The sequence below is a fragment of the Homalodisca vitripennis genome, chromosome 7 (genome assembly GCF_021130785.1).
Source record: "Homalodisca vitripennis isolate AUS2020 chromosome 7, UT_GWSS_2.1, whole genome shotgun sequence".
NCBI classification, from domain to species: domain Eukaryota; kingdom Metazoa; phylum Arthropoda; class Insecta; order Hemiptera; family Cicadellidae; genus Homalodisca; species Homalodisca vitripennis.
The window spans coordinates 136,197,723-136,216,906 of NC_060213.1; the positions used below are offsets into that span (position 1 = coordinate 136,197,723).

General features: G+C 32.3%; 1 protein-coding gene across 2 annotated transcripts in view; it reads left to right on the forward strand.

The window, feature by feature from the left end:
* LOC124366384 (leucine-rich repeat flightless-interacting protein 2) overlaps positions 1–18,914 on the forward strand; it is an 80,073-nt gene extending 61,159 nt beyond the window's left edge. For both annotated transcript variants that reach the window (XM_046822900.1, XM_046822902.1), the window contains exons 5-12: positions 3,938–4,084; positions 5,968–6,084; positions 7,704–7,851; positions 10,612–10,755; positions 13,672–13,751; positions 13,931–14,035; positions 16,121–16,255; positions 17,574–18,914. In XM_046822900.1, coding sequence (XP_046678856.1) covers positions 3,938–4,084; positions 5,968–6,084; positions 7,704–7,851; positions 10,612–10,755; positions 13,672–13,751; positions 13,931–14,035; positions 16,121–16,231 — 852 coding nt within the window. In that variant the 3' untranslated portion in view covers positions 16,232–16,255; positions 17,574–18,914. The remainder of the gene's footprint in view (positions 1–3,937; positions 4,085–5,967; positions 6,085–7,703; positions 7,852–10,611; positions 10,756–13,671; positions 13,752–13,930; positions 14,036–16,120; positions 16,256–17,573) is intronic.
* The last annotated feature ends 270 nt before the right edge of the window (positions 18,915–19,184 follow it).

Sequence of the window (19,184 nt, forward strand, 5' to 3'; positions counted from 1 at the left end):
TACACTACCAAGATGTACAGGTCATTCACTACCAGTACATAGTACACAAGATGTGTCACTACCAAATAAACAAAGTAAACTTGCATGTACAGTTAATGTCAGTCTTCATTATAAGTTAACATAGTGTAATTTTGTTATAAAAATAAATTCTGGAGTTACTTTTAAAAAATTGTAGTATAAAACACCTGTTTTGTTTCACAACAGGTGGATTTGGGCACGAGAGCAAACAGTTGATGGTGAAGGTGAAATGTAAAAAGCTTTCTGTAAACATAACACAGTACAGAGTGGCCTTCTTTCTTGAAATTAAACATTTCAATTCTGATTTATACCCCCTGTGCCACATTCTGTTTCAATTCAGTTTTCATAGTTAATGGTCTATTATCACTTTGAGAACCATGGCCATTTTCAAAATCGTATATTGTAAATTTGCCAGTTTTTGAGGAAAAAAATATTGTACAGCAACTATCCAACAGATTTTTGTAATTTTGTTTTGTGTTTTAGCAATAAAGTGGAGATGATACTTGTTTTATTATCGTTAAAACATAACAAAATATTTAACTTCGATATATAAAGGTTAACAGTATGGAAAATTAAGGGTGAAAAATTCTACCTATTTAGGTTATTTACGTCAAAACTTCAATATATAGAGGTAAAGTTAGCTTTAAAGTAATTGACACATTCTAGGAGAATGACAAAATTTCAATTCATCATTGAATTCGATATATTGAGGTTTTTTTATATATATATATATCAAAGATTCCATTAAATTTAAAATCGTGTTATTTAAATTATGTTATCAATTGCAAATCATAATATCGGTTTGTTTAATTTTAAAGTTTCGATATATAGAGGTAAAATTTATGTTTAAGAAAATGGCACATTCAAGGAGAACGACAATTTAAATTAGGTTATCAATTGCAAATCATAATATCGGTTTGGTTAACTTTAAACTTCGATATATAGAGGTAAAATTTATGTTTCAGAAATGGCACATTCAAGGAGAACGACAATTTAAATTAGGTTATCAATTGCAAATCATAATATCGGTTTGGTTAACTTTAAACTTCGATATATAGAGGTAAAATTTATGTTTAAAAAAATGGCACATTCAAGGAGAACGACAATTTAAATTAGGTTATCAATTGCAAATCATAATATCGGTTTGGTTAACTTTAAACTTCGATATATAGAGGTAAAATTTATGTTTAAAAAATGGCTCATTCAAGGAGAACGACAATTTAAATTAGGTTATCAATTGCAAATCGTATTATCAGTTCGGTTAATTTTACCTGTTTTTTAACTCAGGTATAAACCTACAATTTTTTTTAAATTGGAGGTTCTAAAGATCTTACTCGAATGTAAAATACCCAGAGCCACACAATTAATCAAGCTCTGTGTAATATGCCATCCCATATGTGACTGGAACATGTGTGTTTGTGTAACATGTGTGTTTGTGTAACATGTGTGTTTTGTGTAACATGTGTGTTTGTGTAACATGTGTGTTTGTGTAATATGTGTGTTTTCTGTCAAATGAATTGATTAGCTGTTCCTGTAGAGCTGTTTACCAAGCAGCGTGAGTAAATGTTTTATGTTACACAAAATACATTTTTAAATGAGTGGTGAAAAACCGAGTGTTTCTAGTAGTCTGAAAATACATGGTGTATTACGTAAATATGATTAGTATGCGCATATATGTTGATTTTGATGAGTAATCAGATCATCGATATGAACAATCAATCAGTGAAATGAACATTTAACCACATTCAGTTCACATTAACAACAGGATGGTTGGGAAATTTTCGGTTTAACTTCTTTATCAATATTTATTTTACCGAGTAACAGTGTTATAGTTAACAAATATAAATATGTAAATTGAGTCATCCATGCAGTACATGGAGAGTCTATTATAGATAATCGGTGTAATAGTAAAAGTATTAAGTTTAAGATTTTAACTTCAAGCAGTTGAAAATAATCGAAAACTAGCAATTTAACCTCTTAACTTCATCTATTCAATTAATCAGTCAAAATATGTCAAGAATTTTAAAATTGCAGTTAAGCAGGTAGACAAAAAATTAACTATCAAAATTCTGTACCTCAAACTATTTAAATGTACATTTTTTTATTTTCTTTATTTACCCAAAACCTTCCCCCCCCCCCCTAAATAATGTTAAGATTAACATTGTTCTTTTACTCAAATAAATAACTCTAAAATTTATATTTCTTTAAAATGTTTGATTAATTGTTTTTAATCAAACATTTTAAAGAACACAGACCTTGAAAAACACTAAAAATCTATTTCTTGTAAGTATATTGTACATATCATGATTGACTTTGAATAATTAGATGCAGATAGCATAAACAATATAAGGTAGCATCTTATTGTTTGGAGCACTGTTTAGTATGGTATATTACTGTGAGTTGTCTTTCTCTATAATCCCTTATCTGTTATTTAGATATCTTTTATCTCGTTTCAATACCATTTAAGGTTCTAGGTTAGGATATATCTTGAAGTGATTAAAGTTAGCAAGTTTTTTAAGAATTCTTTGTTTTAGGATTTGTGTAATAAGTTTGACATCACTATTGAGATACAGGACAAACTAAAAATATTGAACATTATTTTGTTCCAACCTGAGCGAAATTAACTTCAATTCATGCATCAGAAATATTAATTTGAAATCAAATTTTGAGTAAGTTTTTGTGTGTATATATTGCTTGTGGTATTGAAGTGCCAAGAAACATATTTTGGAAGTATATATTTTGGCACCTTTCAAACTAGTATTACTGAGGTCTGGAATACATGCAGATAGAACTGGTAGTGGTTTGGTACTCAAACCGAAAATAGCTGCACTGTATAGATTGTATCCATGACACTGCCTGTGAACTGTGCAAGCCGAACCCTTGTTTGAAGAGAACAACATTCTTATATATCTTCTTTTCTTCAGCAAAAGCTACAGATTGATTACATTACAAATTTGTAAACTAACTAAAAAAATGTTGATGTATTTTTTAAAGCTAAAACAAATTTTTGTTTACTTTTTTCGTATTTAGCAAAGTGTAGCACTTCACTGAACTCACTCAAATCAAAATCAAAATGATTCAAAATAAAGACAAATTTATTACAAATGAAAAATATGTTGTACAACTTGCACATTTATTTTTTTAGAAAAAAGCACAAGAACAAAAAGTGCAACTGTTTACCAGGGGTTGTTTATACACCTAAAAATCTGATAGTCAAACTATTTTTTTTTTTTTTTTTTTTCAACATATAAGTTTTGTAGCACCCAAAAAGAGTCCATGTCGGTATTTTATATATTTTTGACTGGTACGATTAAAAAAGGCTATAAAATATTTAAGGAAAGTAAAAAACTACTTTAGTTATAAAAAATGAGAACTTGCTTATGAGCGATTTGTGTATGCGATAAGGATTCCACCTTACGATACACAAAAATAACTAAAATCGTCTGTAATCTAATGACAGCATTTAGGTCATAAATAGGATGGCATGGGAATAAATTACTAGTATCATTTTTCTGGTTCATTAATATATAAAATACATTGCGAAATATCATAATTTATCCATGCTACACCGTTTGCCATAAATATCAACCTAACCTCACGCAACGTGATGTCAGCAATACTAAGCAGCTTGCTGACATCGTGCCTTTTGTAAATTTGTATGATTATCTCAGTTTTCTGCTGTTAACAGTGTGGTGCTTTTTATTTCTTTGTTTATTTTTTTTTTTAATTCATTTTAACATTTGTAATGCTGCCCATTGTTATATACATTTTTCATTACATAATAATGTTACTTATTAATTAACTATGCAACGCATTAAACCTAATTTATGTGGTTCCATTTCTGAATGTGTCAGATTAATGTTTAAACAAGTGTCCGATTGTGGAATTGAAGTTGATGATATTTGATTTTTCCGTGCAGCACGAGCTGAAGGAGCTGGAGGAGAAGTTCCGGAAAGCGATGATCGCCAACGCTCAGCTGGACAACGAGAAGGCGGCTGTAGCGTACCAGGTGGACCTGTTCAAGGATCGGTACGAGGAACTGGAGGAGCAGAACCTGCAGTTGTTGGTAGGTGACAGTAGTTTGTCATAGTGCAGCGATATCTTCGCACCCCATTCCATGTACAATATGATATCTTTATTTCCTGTATTTCTTTACAGTTTTGCACTCGGAGAACAGTCAGTTATTGGCTGAGCGTTAGTGAAGCCCATCACTCGAAGGGCTGACAAAATTTTATCTCTTTACGTCTATCTGCACTATATCTCAAGAACAAACTGATGTATAGACGTGAAATTTTGTAAAAAATTACATTTCTATGTAGGCAATATTCAGTTTAATAATGATGGACCTCACTCCATGAGATTTGGCTGAGCACTGCAAACATTTTTACTTTGGTTTTGTTGGTAACCATGACAGCAGTGAGAAAATCGTTCCTCCTCTGAAATTCCAAATACCTAAGGTGCCGTTGGACAACCCGTCCAACACACTGACCCAACAACTTCACCCCACCCGATTACCCTCTCTATTGAACTCCTCCTTACAAGCGCTTCATCAAAAGGTTAGCCTTTAACTGCAAGCTGGGAGCGTTATCTGTTCTGCAGCCAATGGAAGTTTTTCCCCAGAAACTGCCCCTAGAGAGAAGTAATATCCCCGTTCAGCTTTCTGGAGTCGGGAGATAAAATAATATAAATAAATTTTGTTAAAAAACTGAGTACTGCCCGTTGACTTATGAACATGCAATATAGTAGCACATGTACATGTAGTTAAGCATTTGTTCTGTTCACTGTGTTTTCAGACTATCATTAGTGTTTTGAATAGGAGTTGAATGAAAAAAGAATGAATTAGTTTACTTCCCATGGATTGCTGAAAACAAGTAGGACAGCTCTTTAACTTTATACAGTGGGAAGTATTCTTTATGAATCCTCTTCCTGTATATAGGTCATTACGTAATTTAATCAAACTTCAAAGTCTCTATATTTGTTACTGTTGTCTGAATAACAGCACATATCTATAAAGTAGATCAGTTTTAATGTGTTAAGCAATGGACACTAATGTAACGTGTTGGTTAGTAAAAACAGAGATCTAAATATAAAATGTTTAGTTCTCTACGTGCAGCAGCTGGGTTTGTTATTAATTAAGGAATTTTGAGCCAACTTTATGATTATCTGATCAATATATAAATTACATATTTTTATAAAACAGCCTGTTATTTTATTTAAAATAGCAAATACACCAAAATATTTCCTGTAATTTAAAATGCTTTACGTACATTAAACAATTAATGATTTAAATTGAAAAGGAATCAATTCATATAAACTTGTTATTATTATTATTATATATATAATACACAAATTATACAAATTACAAATATATACAAATTAATTTACTCCACTTCGGTTTCCACAGTAGATGACATCTAAATCTTACAGAAATAATTTTTTTTATCAGTGAGTATGTCTACCTAAGCACTGAAAGCTATGTTAGGGATAAGTTTGGTAGTTAAATATATATATATATATATATATATATATTTAACATACCTGTAATTTACTACTTAATTAATTTTTATTTTATTTATTTATCTAAATTTCAATTTTTTCTAAATTCTTGGAAAATCTGTTATTTGTTCTTTCAAAATGTATCAGTTTTACAATCTTATACTTATAGTAATTGTTTTTCCTGCAACGTCAAATTTAATGCATTTACAATTTAAAAAATAATTTTAGGCAATAATAATAAAGGAAAGTAAAACAGGTTACACGCACGTGTCCAGATTGTAGTTTTTCAAACATACTGTTATGAAACATAATTACAATACATTCTATTCCATTGGCAACAGACAGTTGGTGTAAACTTAATGTTCTAGACTATATAAGTTGAAGGCTATATTCTTGTGATGGAAACTGTTATGGGTAACTTGAACGCAGGTTCTAATTGCCTTGCTTGTACAGAGGGAGCACAAAGAGACGTGTAGACAGCTGGAGCACACGAAGAGACACCGTACCAAGCTACAAGAGGACCTGGAAGTCACCAACACACAGCTCACGGAGCTAGTGCAACTGATTCAGGTATCTAGTATATAGGTGACTGACTAAGCAGGGTGATACCTAAAAAACTAAACTAAAAAAATGCTTGATAATTCCTGAACGATTACATATAAAGCAATAAAACGTGGTACATCATTATTGCACCTATAAATCTACTTTTTGAAGTAACTACAAATTTTTTGTCATGTCAGGGAGATGACCTGCAAGGAGTCAGAAGGAAATCTTAAATTAGAGCATAGGTCGAGTAGTATATCAAATTAAAGGCCTCTATTAGTAGAGTACAATGCCGCAAATCCGATCTGAAAAGGTTGACTCTTTAAAAAGTTACGCTGGTTTAAAGTTTGAAACATCTACAATGTAGGTCCTGTCCTAGGTGGATTAATATTCTTATCTTAGCTGAAGTTGTGAAACTTAGTTAATGAATACTGGACTTAAAAAAATAGTTTTTAAGGTATTTATTGACTCTTCATATTCCATGGATGGTCAACAAGGAGTTCGGCAAAACATTTTAATGTAAGCATAGCTCAAGATGTACGTTATTTTAAACGAACAATATTGCACACTGGTGTCTATAGGACTTTGTTTTTCTTATTGATTTTTGTTTAGAAATGTTTAGAATTAACACTTAATAAAATCCCACACTCAGTGAAATCAAGCACATTAAAAGAATGCTTTATTTTTTTTAAATCTACCAAATGAGCTCTTAAAATATAGCTCTTTTTTGCAATAGAAGCTGCCTTGGCAGTATAACAAGTTTTAGAGAAAGAAAGTTTTCTCAGTAGTATATGAAATAGACATAAAAATCTTTCCAATTGCTCCAAGAGTCTTCAAATTTTTAGTTTGTTTATTTTTTTTAACATCCAGGAAACTTAACATTGGAATTTAAGTATGTTTTTAAAATGTCTACTTACTCGGAAATTGGCACTAAAAGGGTTAAATTACAAATTAATTTACTCCACTTCGGTTTCCACAGTAGATGACATCTAAATCTTACAGAAATCATTTTTTTATCAGTGAGTATGTCTACCTAAGCACTGAAAGCTATGTTAGGGATAAGTTTATTTATTGGCAGTTAAGGAGTGAAAGAGCATCAATGATGTACGCTGGGTTAAAATAAGAACATGTCAATTTTGTAGTTAGTTGCCATCTACATACTATCTAATCTATTTATATCATCTAAGTTTTATGGTTCAAACCGAGTCAAAACATAGCTAATACAAATAATGCCTTGAGATATATTGTTTTGGGTTAACATCTGTTTACTGATGTTATTACTTTTAACAAGCAAAAAGTAATAACATCAGTAAACAGATGTTAACTACATTGATAAAATATCCAAATGTTTTAATTGTATTAGTGATGTTTCAACATGGTTTGACCTAACTTGAAAACTTCAATGAGAGTGAACTAAGAATAAGAACTAAATCAAGTTAGTTTAGTTGATTTTATTTTATTTGGTAAAAAAATTTGACACATATTTTGAAGCAGTTATATACGTTTGCTACGTAAATTAGGCAAAAGAGCAAAAAATTGACTAGATTTTTTGCAATAAAAAGTATTTAACGGCAGCTAAATAATAATGTTAAACATTAAGTACTTTTACACCAGGATAAATCCGTTGACATTTTTTACATGTCCAGGAGAAGGGGTTGGTGGTGGTGGAGGGTGACTGTTCGTCATCTGACGAGGAGAGTGAAGAAGCTGAGCCTCGCCCTAAGAAACGGCCAAAGAAGGCTCTGGTCTCGGCAGAGGTGGCAGATGTGCTTCAGCAGGGTTCGGGCTCTCTAGGTGGGTGCTAACTGTTCGCATTAGCTGTGTTTAATCCATTGAGGAATCAATTAACCTAACCTGTCTAAGAGGACTGAATGTTTGAATGGATTTTGGCCAAAATGCATGGATGTTTTAAAATATTAATAGAATGAGTTTGGATACAGATAAATTAGTAAAATTTCAGGACATTTTAGTCTATTTGGTGGCTCTACAATAGCCTTTGCTGCTTTCTCCAAATAATTTTTTGTTTAATTTTAGTATATATTTAAAATATTTTAGTAAGAAAGCTAAAAATCAAAAGCAACTGTCAATATTTTATTACTTTTCTTGTTTATCAGTTTCAATAATGTTTTTCTACAATACAGCTCAATTTTTTATACATGGAAAACCAGTCTTTATTAGATTACTTAATTATAAAGCATAATAATAAAAGAATCAAAATTCACTTACATTTTTTCACTTTTTTATAATTTTATGACAAGCTTCTGATTTAGTTGTTTGGGAGATGTGATAAAACTGGTTGTTACATTAAAATGATAATTAAAATAAACTATTACATTACATTATATATAATGACCATTAATTTACTTTTTATAATTAACTTCTGTGTCAGTCTCTGAATATTCTCTCAATATCACTGTACAAGTATCTGTCTACTTCTGAAGTACGCAAATTGTTTTGTTCCATGAGGTAGCGTAAGAACTAAAAACTCATTCAACAACTATAAACAGTTAAACACTAAACATTGAGAACAGGATACAAGAATGTAAACAGAACATTGAAGTGACGAAAATTGAGCATATGGCAAAATGTAAACAATAACAAAACAAGCTATTAGTTGTGGTTCCAGTGTGCAAACCTAATGAATCAAAACAGAATAATATCTTAACCCATTGCGGATCGTATTGTTTTGGTGCGCGGGCACGAATTAATTTACGGTCAGTGGCCGCACGAACAGCAATGGTGTGCCACATCGTATCGCTATTGTATACTAGAAAATTCAGCTGTGAAGGTATTCGTTCAGATGGAACATGGGCCTGCTGGGGTATCCATGATGTAGGAACGATAACACGCGAGCAAGGTTCCGGGGTGGCAGGGATGATGTCTGAATCATAGTCTAAATAAAGCGGCTCGGGCGAAGCGATTACAACATCCGGGCCATTGTCTAGACTGAACCCACCAACATGTACATCTGCGTCGTTTAGTTCTGTGTCACTAACCTCAAAAGTATTATAATAACAACTGAGGAAAACACCCAATTAGAAGCACTAAAAAGCAGAGAGTAAACTCATATGAATGATTTTTCAACTTCGACATACAACTGTGATCTGTAGGATATATTATATAACTTTTGAAAACTCTAAACGTAGACCGTTGTTAAACACTCTTAGTTGACAAGTGAAGACGATCGCCCGATCTATCAGACATTAATAGAACTATTTGGAGGGAAACTGAAAAGCAGGCCGCTTTTGCGACCTGAGCTCATCATAGTGCCGTTAGGCCCGGCCGCTGCAGGCTCGTCACTGATCCGCAATGGGTTAAAGGAATGCACGAGAACACAAAACTGCGATCTAGCGAAAAAAAAAAAAAACATACGTGATCGTTAGCGTCTAGAAGGAGTACGAGTACCCTCGGGCAAGTTCCCCAATAGGTTAAATCTTACGTGTTCATAAAACTGATCTATCTACATTCCATATTTTTACCCTGGTTTGTCTCTATTGTAGTTCTTTTAACCCATCGCACACCACTAATAAATTTATTAACTTTCCAACACCAAGGCAGGAACAAAATTTGGTTTCTTTGAGTTCAAAGCTCAATTTTGTTATAACTGAATAATAAAAGGCAAAGGCACAGGGAATTTTACTTACAATTAGCATATTTAATGATAATAATTAAAAGGAACTATTTAAAAAACTGTTTGTTTCAAATAAATTTCAATTTTACTTTAAAACAAGATAAATATTTTAAACTAATCACAACACTACCACACGATGAAGAGTAATAATGAGTTACGTAGTAGACGCGCTCATGAAAACCGAGAAAGCAGTAATACACGCCACGGATATGTTTGATTATGGCTCTGTAGGAGATGCAGAACTGACGATCAGGTGGTCGGAGTTAGACAAAGGGCGCTCCCCTCCCCCTGCCGCTGGGTGAATGTCGTTTATAAATACTTCCTTGTCAACCACGATAATCATGGAGTGTACACCGGGCATTTCAAAGGCCTTTTGTGAACTAAAAATCTCTCCAAGAGACATAATCTATAATATCGGAAATAACTGTATTTGGCGTTTTTACGGTGTGGGAGGGTTACCGTAATAATTGATAATTTTATTCCTCTTTTATGTTGTTCATCAACATTCAATTTTCTTTTCTGCTTGCCCTTATATGGTGGTGCATTCGATTTTGGTTTTGGAAAATTTTTTTATTGTAATCCATAGCCCATTAACCCAAGAATTGTAACCATTCGCGCTGTGAGATGACGCGGTTTTCAAGGAAACAAGGTTCCCAAAATCTATTAAGCCGCCGTAACACTTACCCTGAGCCTTTAATATATGTCTTGGTGAGGTTCCCTGGATCTTTTATGTATAATATATCATACTTATGTATCGTTTTGTGTTATTAGTTGTTTTTTAAACACTCACTTGACAAGAATGTTTTAGCCATTAGAATGACTTAATTTGACTCAATTTGTCAAATACACAGTAGACAAATGAGTAAAAGACTCCAATCTATAAGACACTGTTATTTAGCACTAAACTTGTCCAATACTTGCAGATGTGCGACTGAAGAAGTTCGTCGAGGAGCGCAACGAGTTGGTGGATGAACTGCGCAGGGTCAAGATGGAGCTGGAGGAGGAGCGAGCGCACTCCCGCGGTCGACACACCAACGGTCCCACTGACGACTCGGAGGACATCCAGCGTACGTATCCATCGTACCAGTAGAATACTGTCAGTTTAGCTCATTAATATGGACGCTCTTCTATTGGCTCATCGGCAGGTCGGAGTCCTGATGAGCGAATGACAGCGATGTCGGGACAAACTGTTTATGAAATCTGTTACTGTTTTATACATGAATGGATATTAACAGCAGAGCAGACAAGAAGTCAATCGAGTACCTAAGTGGCGTGAAATCTGCAAATTTGGCTAAAAAGTTAGAGAATAGTAAGAAATTGTAAAACTAAGATATCAATTTAACATTTACAACAGTTGGACACACACAGACTTTTTATGTATGTTCTAGAAAAGCAGACAACACCTTAATTGTCCAGTGTAAATTAACCCTTTCTAGTACAATTATATCTAAAACCTGTTTTCCCTCTTGTGTGCATTTAGTTTTTATGTAAAACTGCATATTTCATATGATTATTTAGAAAACATGAATTTGTTTAGTTTCTGGAAGGCTGATGCCATTTTGTGTCATATTAATTAATGATAGTTGTGAAATTTATAATCTGAACGTAAAGGAAGAATAATTGTTATAACATTTTTATCAAACTTTGTAATCAATACAGTTTGTAAGGAAATCATTGGGTAAGCAATAAAAAATCATTGTAAAATAAAATGGGTGTTAATAAAATAAGTATTATAAAAATCAGTAATTTTCTTGGAGGTTCATCATCTATAAAAACATTTCGTAAGAAAAAACAAAACGAAGTTTGTAAAAAATAGCCAAGAAACAAATAGTTATGAACTAAATCTTAAATGTAAAAGCCTACCAAACGGCACTACCACACTATAGAGTCCTCCAGCATATCTGATGATAATCACTCATGGCCTCGGACCAGAATCTTTTATCGTTCTTGGTATTTTAAATTTATTTGTACCTGTAAAAGAAATAATGTCTCTTATATGTGTTTTTTTTGCAAACCACCAGTTGTCAGGGAATTACCTTTTGATTATAAAATTCTCCAATTTTCTTTGTTGTCTTTAATTTACTGTGTTTATTTAAACACGAGTGAGCAGGTATATCCTATTAAATATTAAACATTGAAATCTCATCTTTTAGTTTGTACCGAAAATATTGTACACTCATAAAAGTCGTTTCATAAGTGTATTTTGAGAACAACCCAAAACGTGAGTGTTGTCAAATCTAGGAATATACAACAATCCTTTTGACATATTTTGTACTGAAATATCTTATAATCTTTTTTAGTTCCTTATAATCTTATATCCCACACAATTTTTAGTTCCTGCAACAATTCTTATAAAGAAAACAGAGAAATTTACAAAATTATTTAACAAAAAAATAAATTTTTAAGATAAGTTTAACTTGCCAAACAAAATTAACTTTCAAACATCTGTGGTCCAATCAAGTCCAAACTGATGAGAAGTATTTTAATTTTTTTTTTATTGAAACGGATCTATAACTAAGCATATGAAAGCATAAAATCGCTAAGAAAGTTCATGAGCATTTTCACGATATTATAACAAATTGTGAATGTCTTTTCCAAAGAATCACCATTATAGTGAAAGTGAAATAAATAATAGCTACACTGGGAAATAACGGTTATAATAAAACAGGTAAATGCACTTTTCGTTATTAAAAATCTGAGTATATTTTGAGTCAGAGATTAAACTTTGCTTTAAGGCCGACATGCTTAGTTTATTCTACTATACATTAATAGAATGATACCGGACATGTATGCATGCTGACAGATGTTTCTTGGCTGACAGGTTTTTACCAAGACAGTAAACATTTAATTTTTTAACCCTAGTAGTGGCAGTAATTTCACTTGTTAATGGTAAGCCGTTTGTGTGTGTTGCGTAAGGTATTTTTCTTTTTATTTAAAAAAAATACATATATAACAGCAATTATGCTGTATTATACATTTTTTTTTATTTTCAGAAAAGATTGGAGAATAACATTTTGTTCAGATAACTTGAATTTATAATAGGTCTAATTTTGTTATATGTAATTATTTGTATAATTTACCCAAATTTTAAAATTTTTACATTAATTGCGTGGGGTCATGGTTTGGAAATAATTTTGTTTCCTTGAATTTTGAAACTTCAAGATAGCCAAAAGCTGTCAAATATTATGTAGTTTTTGAAAATATATAGGTTTTTAGGAATATATACAAAGAAACTAAAAATATGTGTGAAAATTTGAAAACGTGCCTGAAACCCAACTGAATAAAACAGCAACTATCAATTTTAAATTTAGTAACCAAAAACGTAATTGTTTTAAGCCATAGTAAAAAGAAACTTTTTAAAAATAACAAATAACGTATCAATAATATATTTACAGTGTTAAAATAAATCAATAATTAGCTTTTTTATTGCTTGTAATGGTTTTACTTGTGACTTGGGCTAAAACAAAACTACAATATGCATCTAAATTTAGTAAACAAACATATCACTGTTAGTATTGTTTACTAAAACTACTCACATCACAGGATCATAATAAACAAGTTTTATGCAATAATCAATAAATATTTACAGTTAACGAACGTAATAAATGAACAAAATAACCAATGCAGTCAGTAAACAACTGTGCCGGGCTGTAGCAACAGAGTTGAAAATAAATTCCACTTTATAAACAGCTGATTACCTCATCCGTCCACTCGCTACAACTATTGAAAAAACTGTCTGTAGACAGGACGGATTCTGATGTTTGCAATGGTGCCCGAATCATGTTGATATGACGAGTTTACGTACTATAATAAGTGAAATAGTGACATCATGACTATTGACGACTAATCGTCAATAGCCAACACTAGGATTAAAATTTGAAATGACGACATTGAAAACACACGGTGACAGTTAATTTTTTTAATAGAAAAAGTGAATTGCTTATATCCATTCTCAATTAAAAAGGTTCTGATGTTGTTTTTAGGGGAAGCAAACAAACTGCTCGGAGACTACAAATTCAAGCTACAAAAAGCCGAACAAGATGTCAACACCCTGCAGGCCACTGTATGTATTCATGTTTGCCATAAAGAATAATAGATACTCTGTCAAAACCTAATGTTTGTAATCAAGTCAAATGTTTTTTTCATGTTAATTGATAGAAGTTATTTAGTGGGCAGATTAAAATATGACGTGATTGATATTAATTTATGAAATGTTTTGACTTTGTGGTTTTTTTTTTCCAGGTGGCCAGACTGGAGAGTCAAGTAGTTCGGTATAAGTCTGCTGCGGAGACTTCTGAAAAATTAGAAGATGAATTAAAATTAGAAAAAAGAAAATTACAAAGAGAGGTAGGTTTAAGATTCCATTGAAATCTTATTTATTTATAGAATTATACTCTTGAATATTAACCAAATGGTCTAATAGTCGCTTTAGTTTTGTGCTGTTAGTCATCGTTGCAGTAATTACAAATTTCAAATCTTCGATACATAATTGTGGATAATTGGCATCATTGCTTATTTGCCATGAAGGAAATCTCTCTTCATAGACTGTAGGAACTGCTTTTCAGCTGTTTTGTTACAGATTATGAGGAAGTGAAGAACAAGTTTTGTCCTTCATCACTGACTTGACAGATGACATACTGTTGTCGTTTCTGCTTCAGTTATTTGCACAAAAGGACTCTAACTCGGTTTGGAACGTTCATGGCTAGATAGATTTTTTTTTCTTGTAAAATACTATTTTTAGGTGCCGAATTTTAAATACATAGAAACAACTAAAAATGACAGTAAAGCTTCTAGTTTAGGACTGGGATTTAGCGTTACATTTACTCTCATTGTTGTCTTGTAAAAAAGGGTGTTTGGAAACATATTTGATACTCCGGAAACTTGACTTAGAGCCAGCACACGCAGCAACAGACGAACAGACAAAAATTGCTCCCCAGCTTATCATATGTGCCAATGCACACATAAATTTATCTGTCTGCATGAATGTTTTGGAATCGCTTCGGGACGTTTTTTTTAGAATGTCTGAAAACAAACATTTTTTCTTGTGCATGCACTAAACTTTGTTTCATTATTTAATTAGGTGTGTTAAATTTTGTATTAACCAGTTTGAGGACATTATTATTATGTTCTTTTAAAAACTTTCCCTAATGTCTCCATCACAAAAAGGTTGGCTGTTGTTTTGAAACGAATCAAACATTAAGTCCCGTCATGTCAATGGTATTAACTCCTGTAACAGAGAAGGAAGCGGCTGACGTGTTACGTTCACCAAGGGTGTCTGAGTCAACTGACGTAAACTGTGTGTCGTCTTGGCTTTTCAAACAATTTTACATGCCTTACTGAAACCACTGATTATGATAATTAATACATCTTTTCAGTGGAAAGATTAGAAATATTCCCGTGGCACTGAAAAGAGCTGTAGTAACTCAAATTTTTAAGAAACACAATCCATTGAAAGCAAATTATTATCAGCTAATCTCAGTCGTACCAGAAATAAGTAAGGATTTGAAAAACTTTTCTTGAGTAGGATACTACATTTTTTTATCATGCCATTTCTCATAGACCTTTTTCTCTGACTATGTTGTTCAGTTATAATGACTGAGAGAGCTTACCACTTCAAGCATGCGTAAAAAACTTGTTTTCTTTAACCCTTTCAGTCCCATGGATACAGGAGCTGCAATATTTGTCCTGGCTTGGGTATATTTGCACAAGTGGTAGTTTTAAAATGTATAATTATTTAACTTTCACAATAAGTAATACTTGTTGTTTGTTACTGTCATCATTAAAATCTGGTATATTCTAAAGTTCATCCTAAATCGGACTCTAAAATTATATAAAATGTATGCTGATTTTATTATTCATGGCAAATGCAAGGTTGCTGGTACACATCCATGAAATGTCTAGTACATGAGTTTTTTTTTAATTTGATATTTTTATAATCAGTCGCTTGATTCTTCATGTGGATGCTAGAACAGCCTGCACTAAAATAGTCCGCTGGTGACTTTTGATGTTGCATTTCAATCCCCCCCCCCCGTACACTTTGCACCCAACACTGTTGGGAATTTTACGTGATGAAAAATTACTCATCTGACTAAACATCTGATTTCGTAACGAACCCCATTAGTTGTTACAGTAAACATATTTGCATATGTTTGGTTGATTTTGTTCAGTAAGTTTTCAAACACATACCTAAATAAAGCAGGCAGTAGTGGCCGTAGATGGGAACAACTGGTGGGTTGCTCTAGCTGTGATGTTGCAAAAAAAAAAATTGTCAAAATAAAGTTGATCAAACATCAGAGTATAATTTTAAACACCGTTGATTTGGAATAACTGGTGCAATATTGAATGAAGGATGTATATAATTCTTGAGGTACTTGAAGAGAATAAATGCATGAGAATGTTTGCAAGTTAACAGTGTTTTTGCGTTGGTAACAGTTGCGGGAGGCGCAGGCCAGAGTCGAGGAGCTGGAGACCTCACACTCACATCTACAACGGAGATTGGACAAGCTCAAGAATGCAAAGTCTGCACTCCTGAAGGACTTGTAGCACCAAGGAATCGCCCCCCGCAAGGTGAGTGCATCGACTCAAATTCTGTTCCAGTCCAGTTTTGTAACGTGAAGTAGGTAAGAGGTCTCTACGGATACTATGGCTTGTTGCCAGTTACAAAAAAATAAGACACGTAATGGCAGAAAAAGTTGATAATATGATCCACACCATAATTTTGCATGTCCGGTCTAGGTTTTGGAAAACCCACTTTTTTGTTTGTTTGTGTCCATAAAACTGTTTGTACAAATTTTAAGTTGAAGTTATTAAAAGAATTGGTAAAATGACACTCTGCACGATTGCTTGATGGAAATTATTCCAGGCACTAAGTATTTGTGTTTTTTCAATCGCTTTTCAATTAGATGGAACAAGTGAAATGGGCTGGTAATTGTTTGAACCATGACAGTTTCCTTTATGCTGGATATGCTCAAATAGTGAAATTTTATCATGAATCTATTATTATGCCATTGAATAAAATATCAAACAGTGTTTTTATACACTTAATTGAAAAAAATGTCAAATACAAAACTAATGATTTAAGGAGGGTATGATTTTGAAGCAATAAGTAGCAATTATTATTTTCGAATGCATTGTTATGAGTTTATTGTAAATTGAAGTAAGTATTTTAAAGTTAATAACAGTTTTATAATTAAAATTTTCACTTTTCAAAACTAAATTTCATACAAATATTAATTTCAACTTAAACTATTAAAAAGTCGATTTGTGTTTAACATCTTTCGACGTGTGTCAAAACATTTCCATTTTATTTCAATTTTTTGTTTTAAACGTCAAGCTGAGCTTTAATGATAATTTGAATACACGAGTATGCTACCATGAGATAACAAAACAGTGATTTCTATTTTGTTTTCACATTTGGTCTTTGCATCTACATCTCGATTTGTTTGATTCCACTTGAATAATTTAAAACTACTAAGTAATGATTTTCATCCTTCATTGCAGAATAATAGATTATTCGATTCAAAATCTTAAATTTTCACACATCTGTACTTGTTTGTACTTTAATTCACAAGATGTACTGAAGAACAATCATTGTTTAGATTCCTGAACGATATCAATCGGATTGTGAAGAAATTTTTTACAAACTCAGCAAAAATGTCACCATTATCTTTATCGGATGACTCATTTTACAGACATATTTATTTCATTTTTTACTGTAATATTTTTAGGTCTCTAATTTTACTTTGTCAAAACCGCCTTGTCCTCCTGAATCTGAGGGTTATAACATGTTGACTAAATTCGTAAAACCACATCGAGTCGACATACATATACGATCAACGATCATTGTATAACGATCTGATACAGCATGTCACTGGTTCTGTTACAGATGGGCGGCAACTCCTCGTGATAGTTCCGGTCTCAGCCACTGCCACCCAGAGCTGTCCGGACCCGACTCATGTACATGGTGTATATAGCCCCAGACTGTACAGTCTCAAAACGCTGTTGCCAGTTTTGGGACAAAACATAACCGCATTGCCAACTCGAGTAAATAACGTTAATCGAAGTACTGCCAAGAATTATTTGAGATATGCTCAAAACGCTTTATGGACTTGATGTGTTAAAATCAAATAGTTTTTAATTTTTCACGAAACCTTACCCGTACGAGACTAGGCACCATTGCAAGATATACCGTCTGGTCGGCAATTTGTGCAATCTTGACAGCAGATTATATTACTTATTGTTCTGTATTAGGCATATTAAATACTAAATCATATTATCTACTGTAACAAATTTTAATTGGTGTCAGAAAAGTTTTAACCCAAAATAACATCAGAGGGATGGGAAGCCCTAGTGTGAAGTCTCGGATTAAACTAATTGTTAAACTTATTTATTGTACGGTAGGAGATTGTTGTAAAAAGTTGAGATGAAATGTTTTTAGAACTTTATTTATTAAATGTAATATATTTTGTTGATTAAATTATCTTTAAAAATGTTAAGGTTTATCGTAAGATTATTTATACTCTCTTAAGGTGTTGAATTTCAAATTCGTCCTTACTTTGGCTTTAAATATTTTAATGATTTGTTTGTCAGTAAATCTTATGTTAGTAATTGTCCTAAAATGTTAGTTTTCTTTTGGATAGCAACATGTTTGGTGTGTCTTTTTGTACCGGATATTATTTCAGTTTAAACCCTCTGTTTCTAGAAGTACATTGTGTGCAAATTTCAAATGTATATGTTTAAACCGTAAAGATCAATTGTTGTAATTTATATTGTAGAAAGCCACAAATTTACGTTAACTAGAAAGTATATACAATTTTTTAAAGTGTTCAAGTTTAAAAATCGTATAATTATTTTACAAAAAAAATAGTAAAACCCGTTTTTATAAAAGCCTTTTAATCCAATCAGTTGTATCAATGTTCACATAGTGTTTTTAGACTTAAAATTTTATCAAGTGGAATAATATTTGAATATTTGGGTACACATGTCAATTATCATGCTAGAATATCCAATGAACGTTTAAATTATATTGGCTGTGGAAGAAAATGAATTTGCTGGGCCAAGTAGATTTGTATGTAAAAGCAAACATAACCCAACCTAACAGAGACCTACTAATCTATGCATTGTTGTAAGCTTATGTGTGCTTGTGACTGTACATTGCAGCACAGGACTGTTTGAACTGCCTGTCAGCTTCTATTGTATATAGCTATCAATATAATGTTTATACTGACTTGACTCTTTCATTATTTTACCTCTTGTGAGTGTCCTCTGTAATGCTTACAGTAGTATTATAAAAACAATTGGAAAAGTTATTTATTTTTGGGTGTAAAACTAGAAACGTATGAGTAAAAGTTTGGGTTTAAGTGATTTGAAAAAAAATTATCCAGACTTGATTGCCGAAAACACAAAGCAAAACAATAATATTAACCCTTTCCACTCGTGTGTCGGACGTCATCCGACATTGCAATGACGTCAGCTTTACTTTATTTTAGGCGGACTA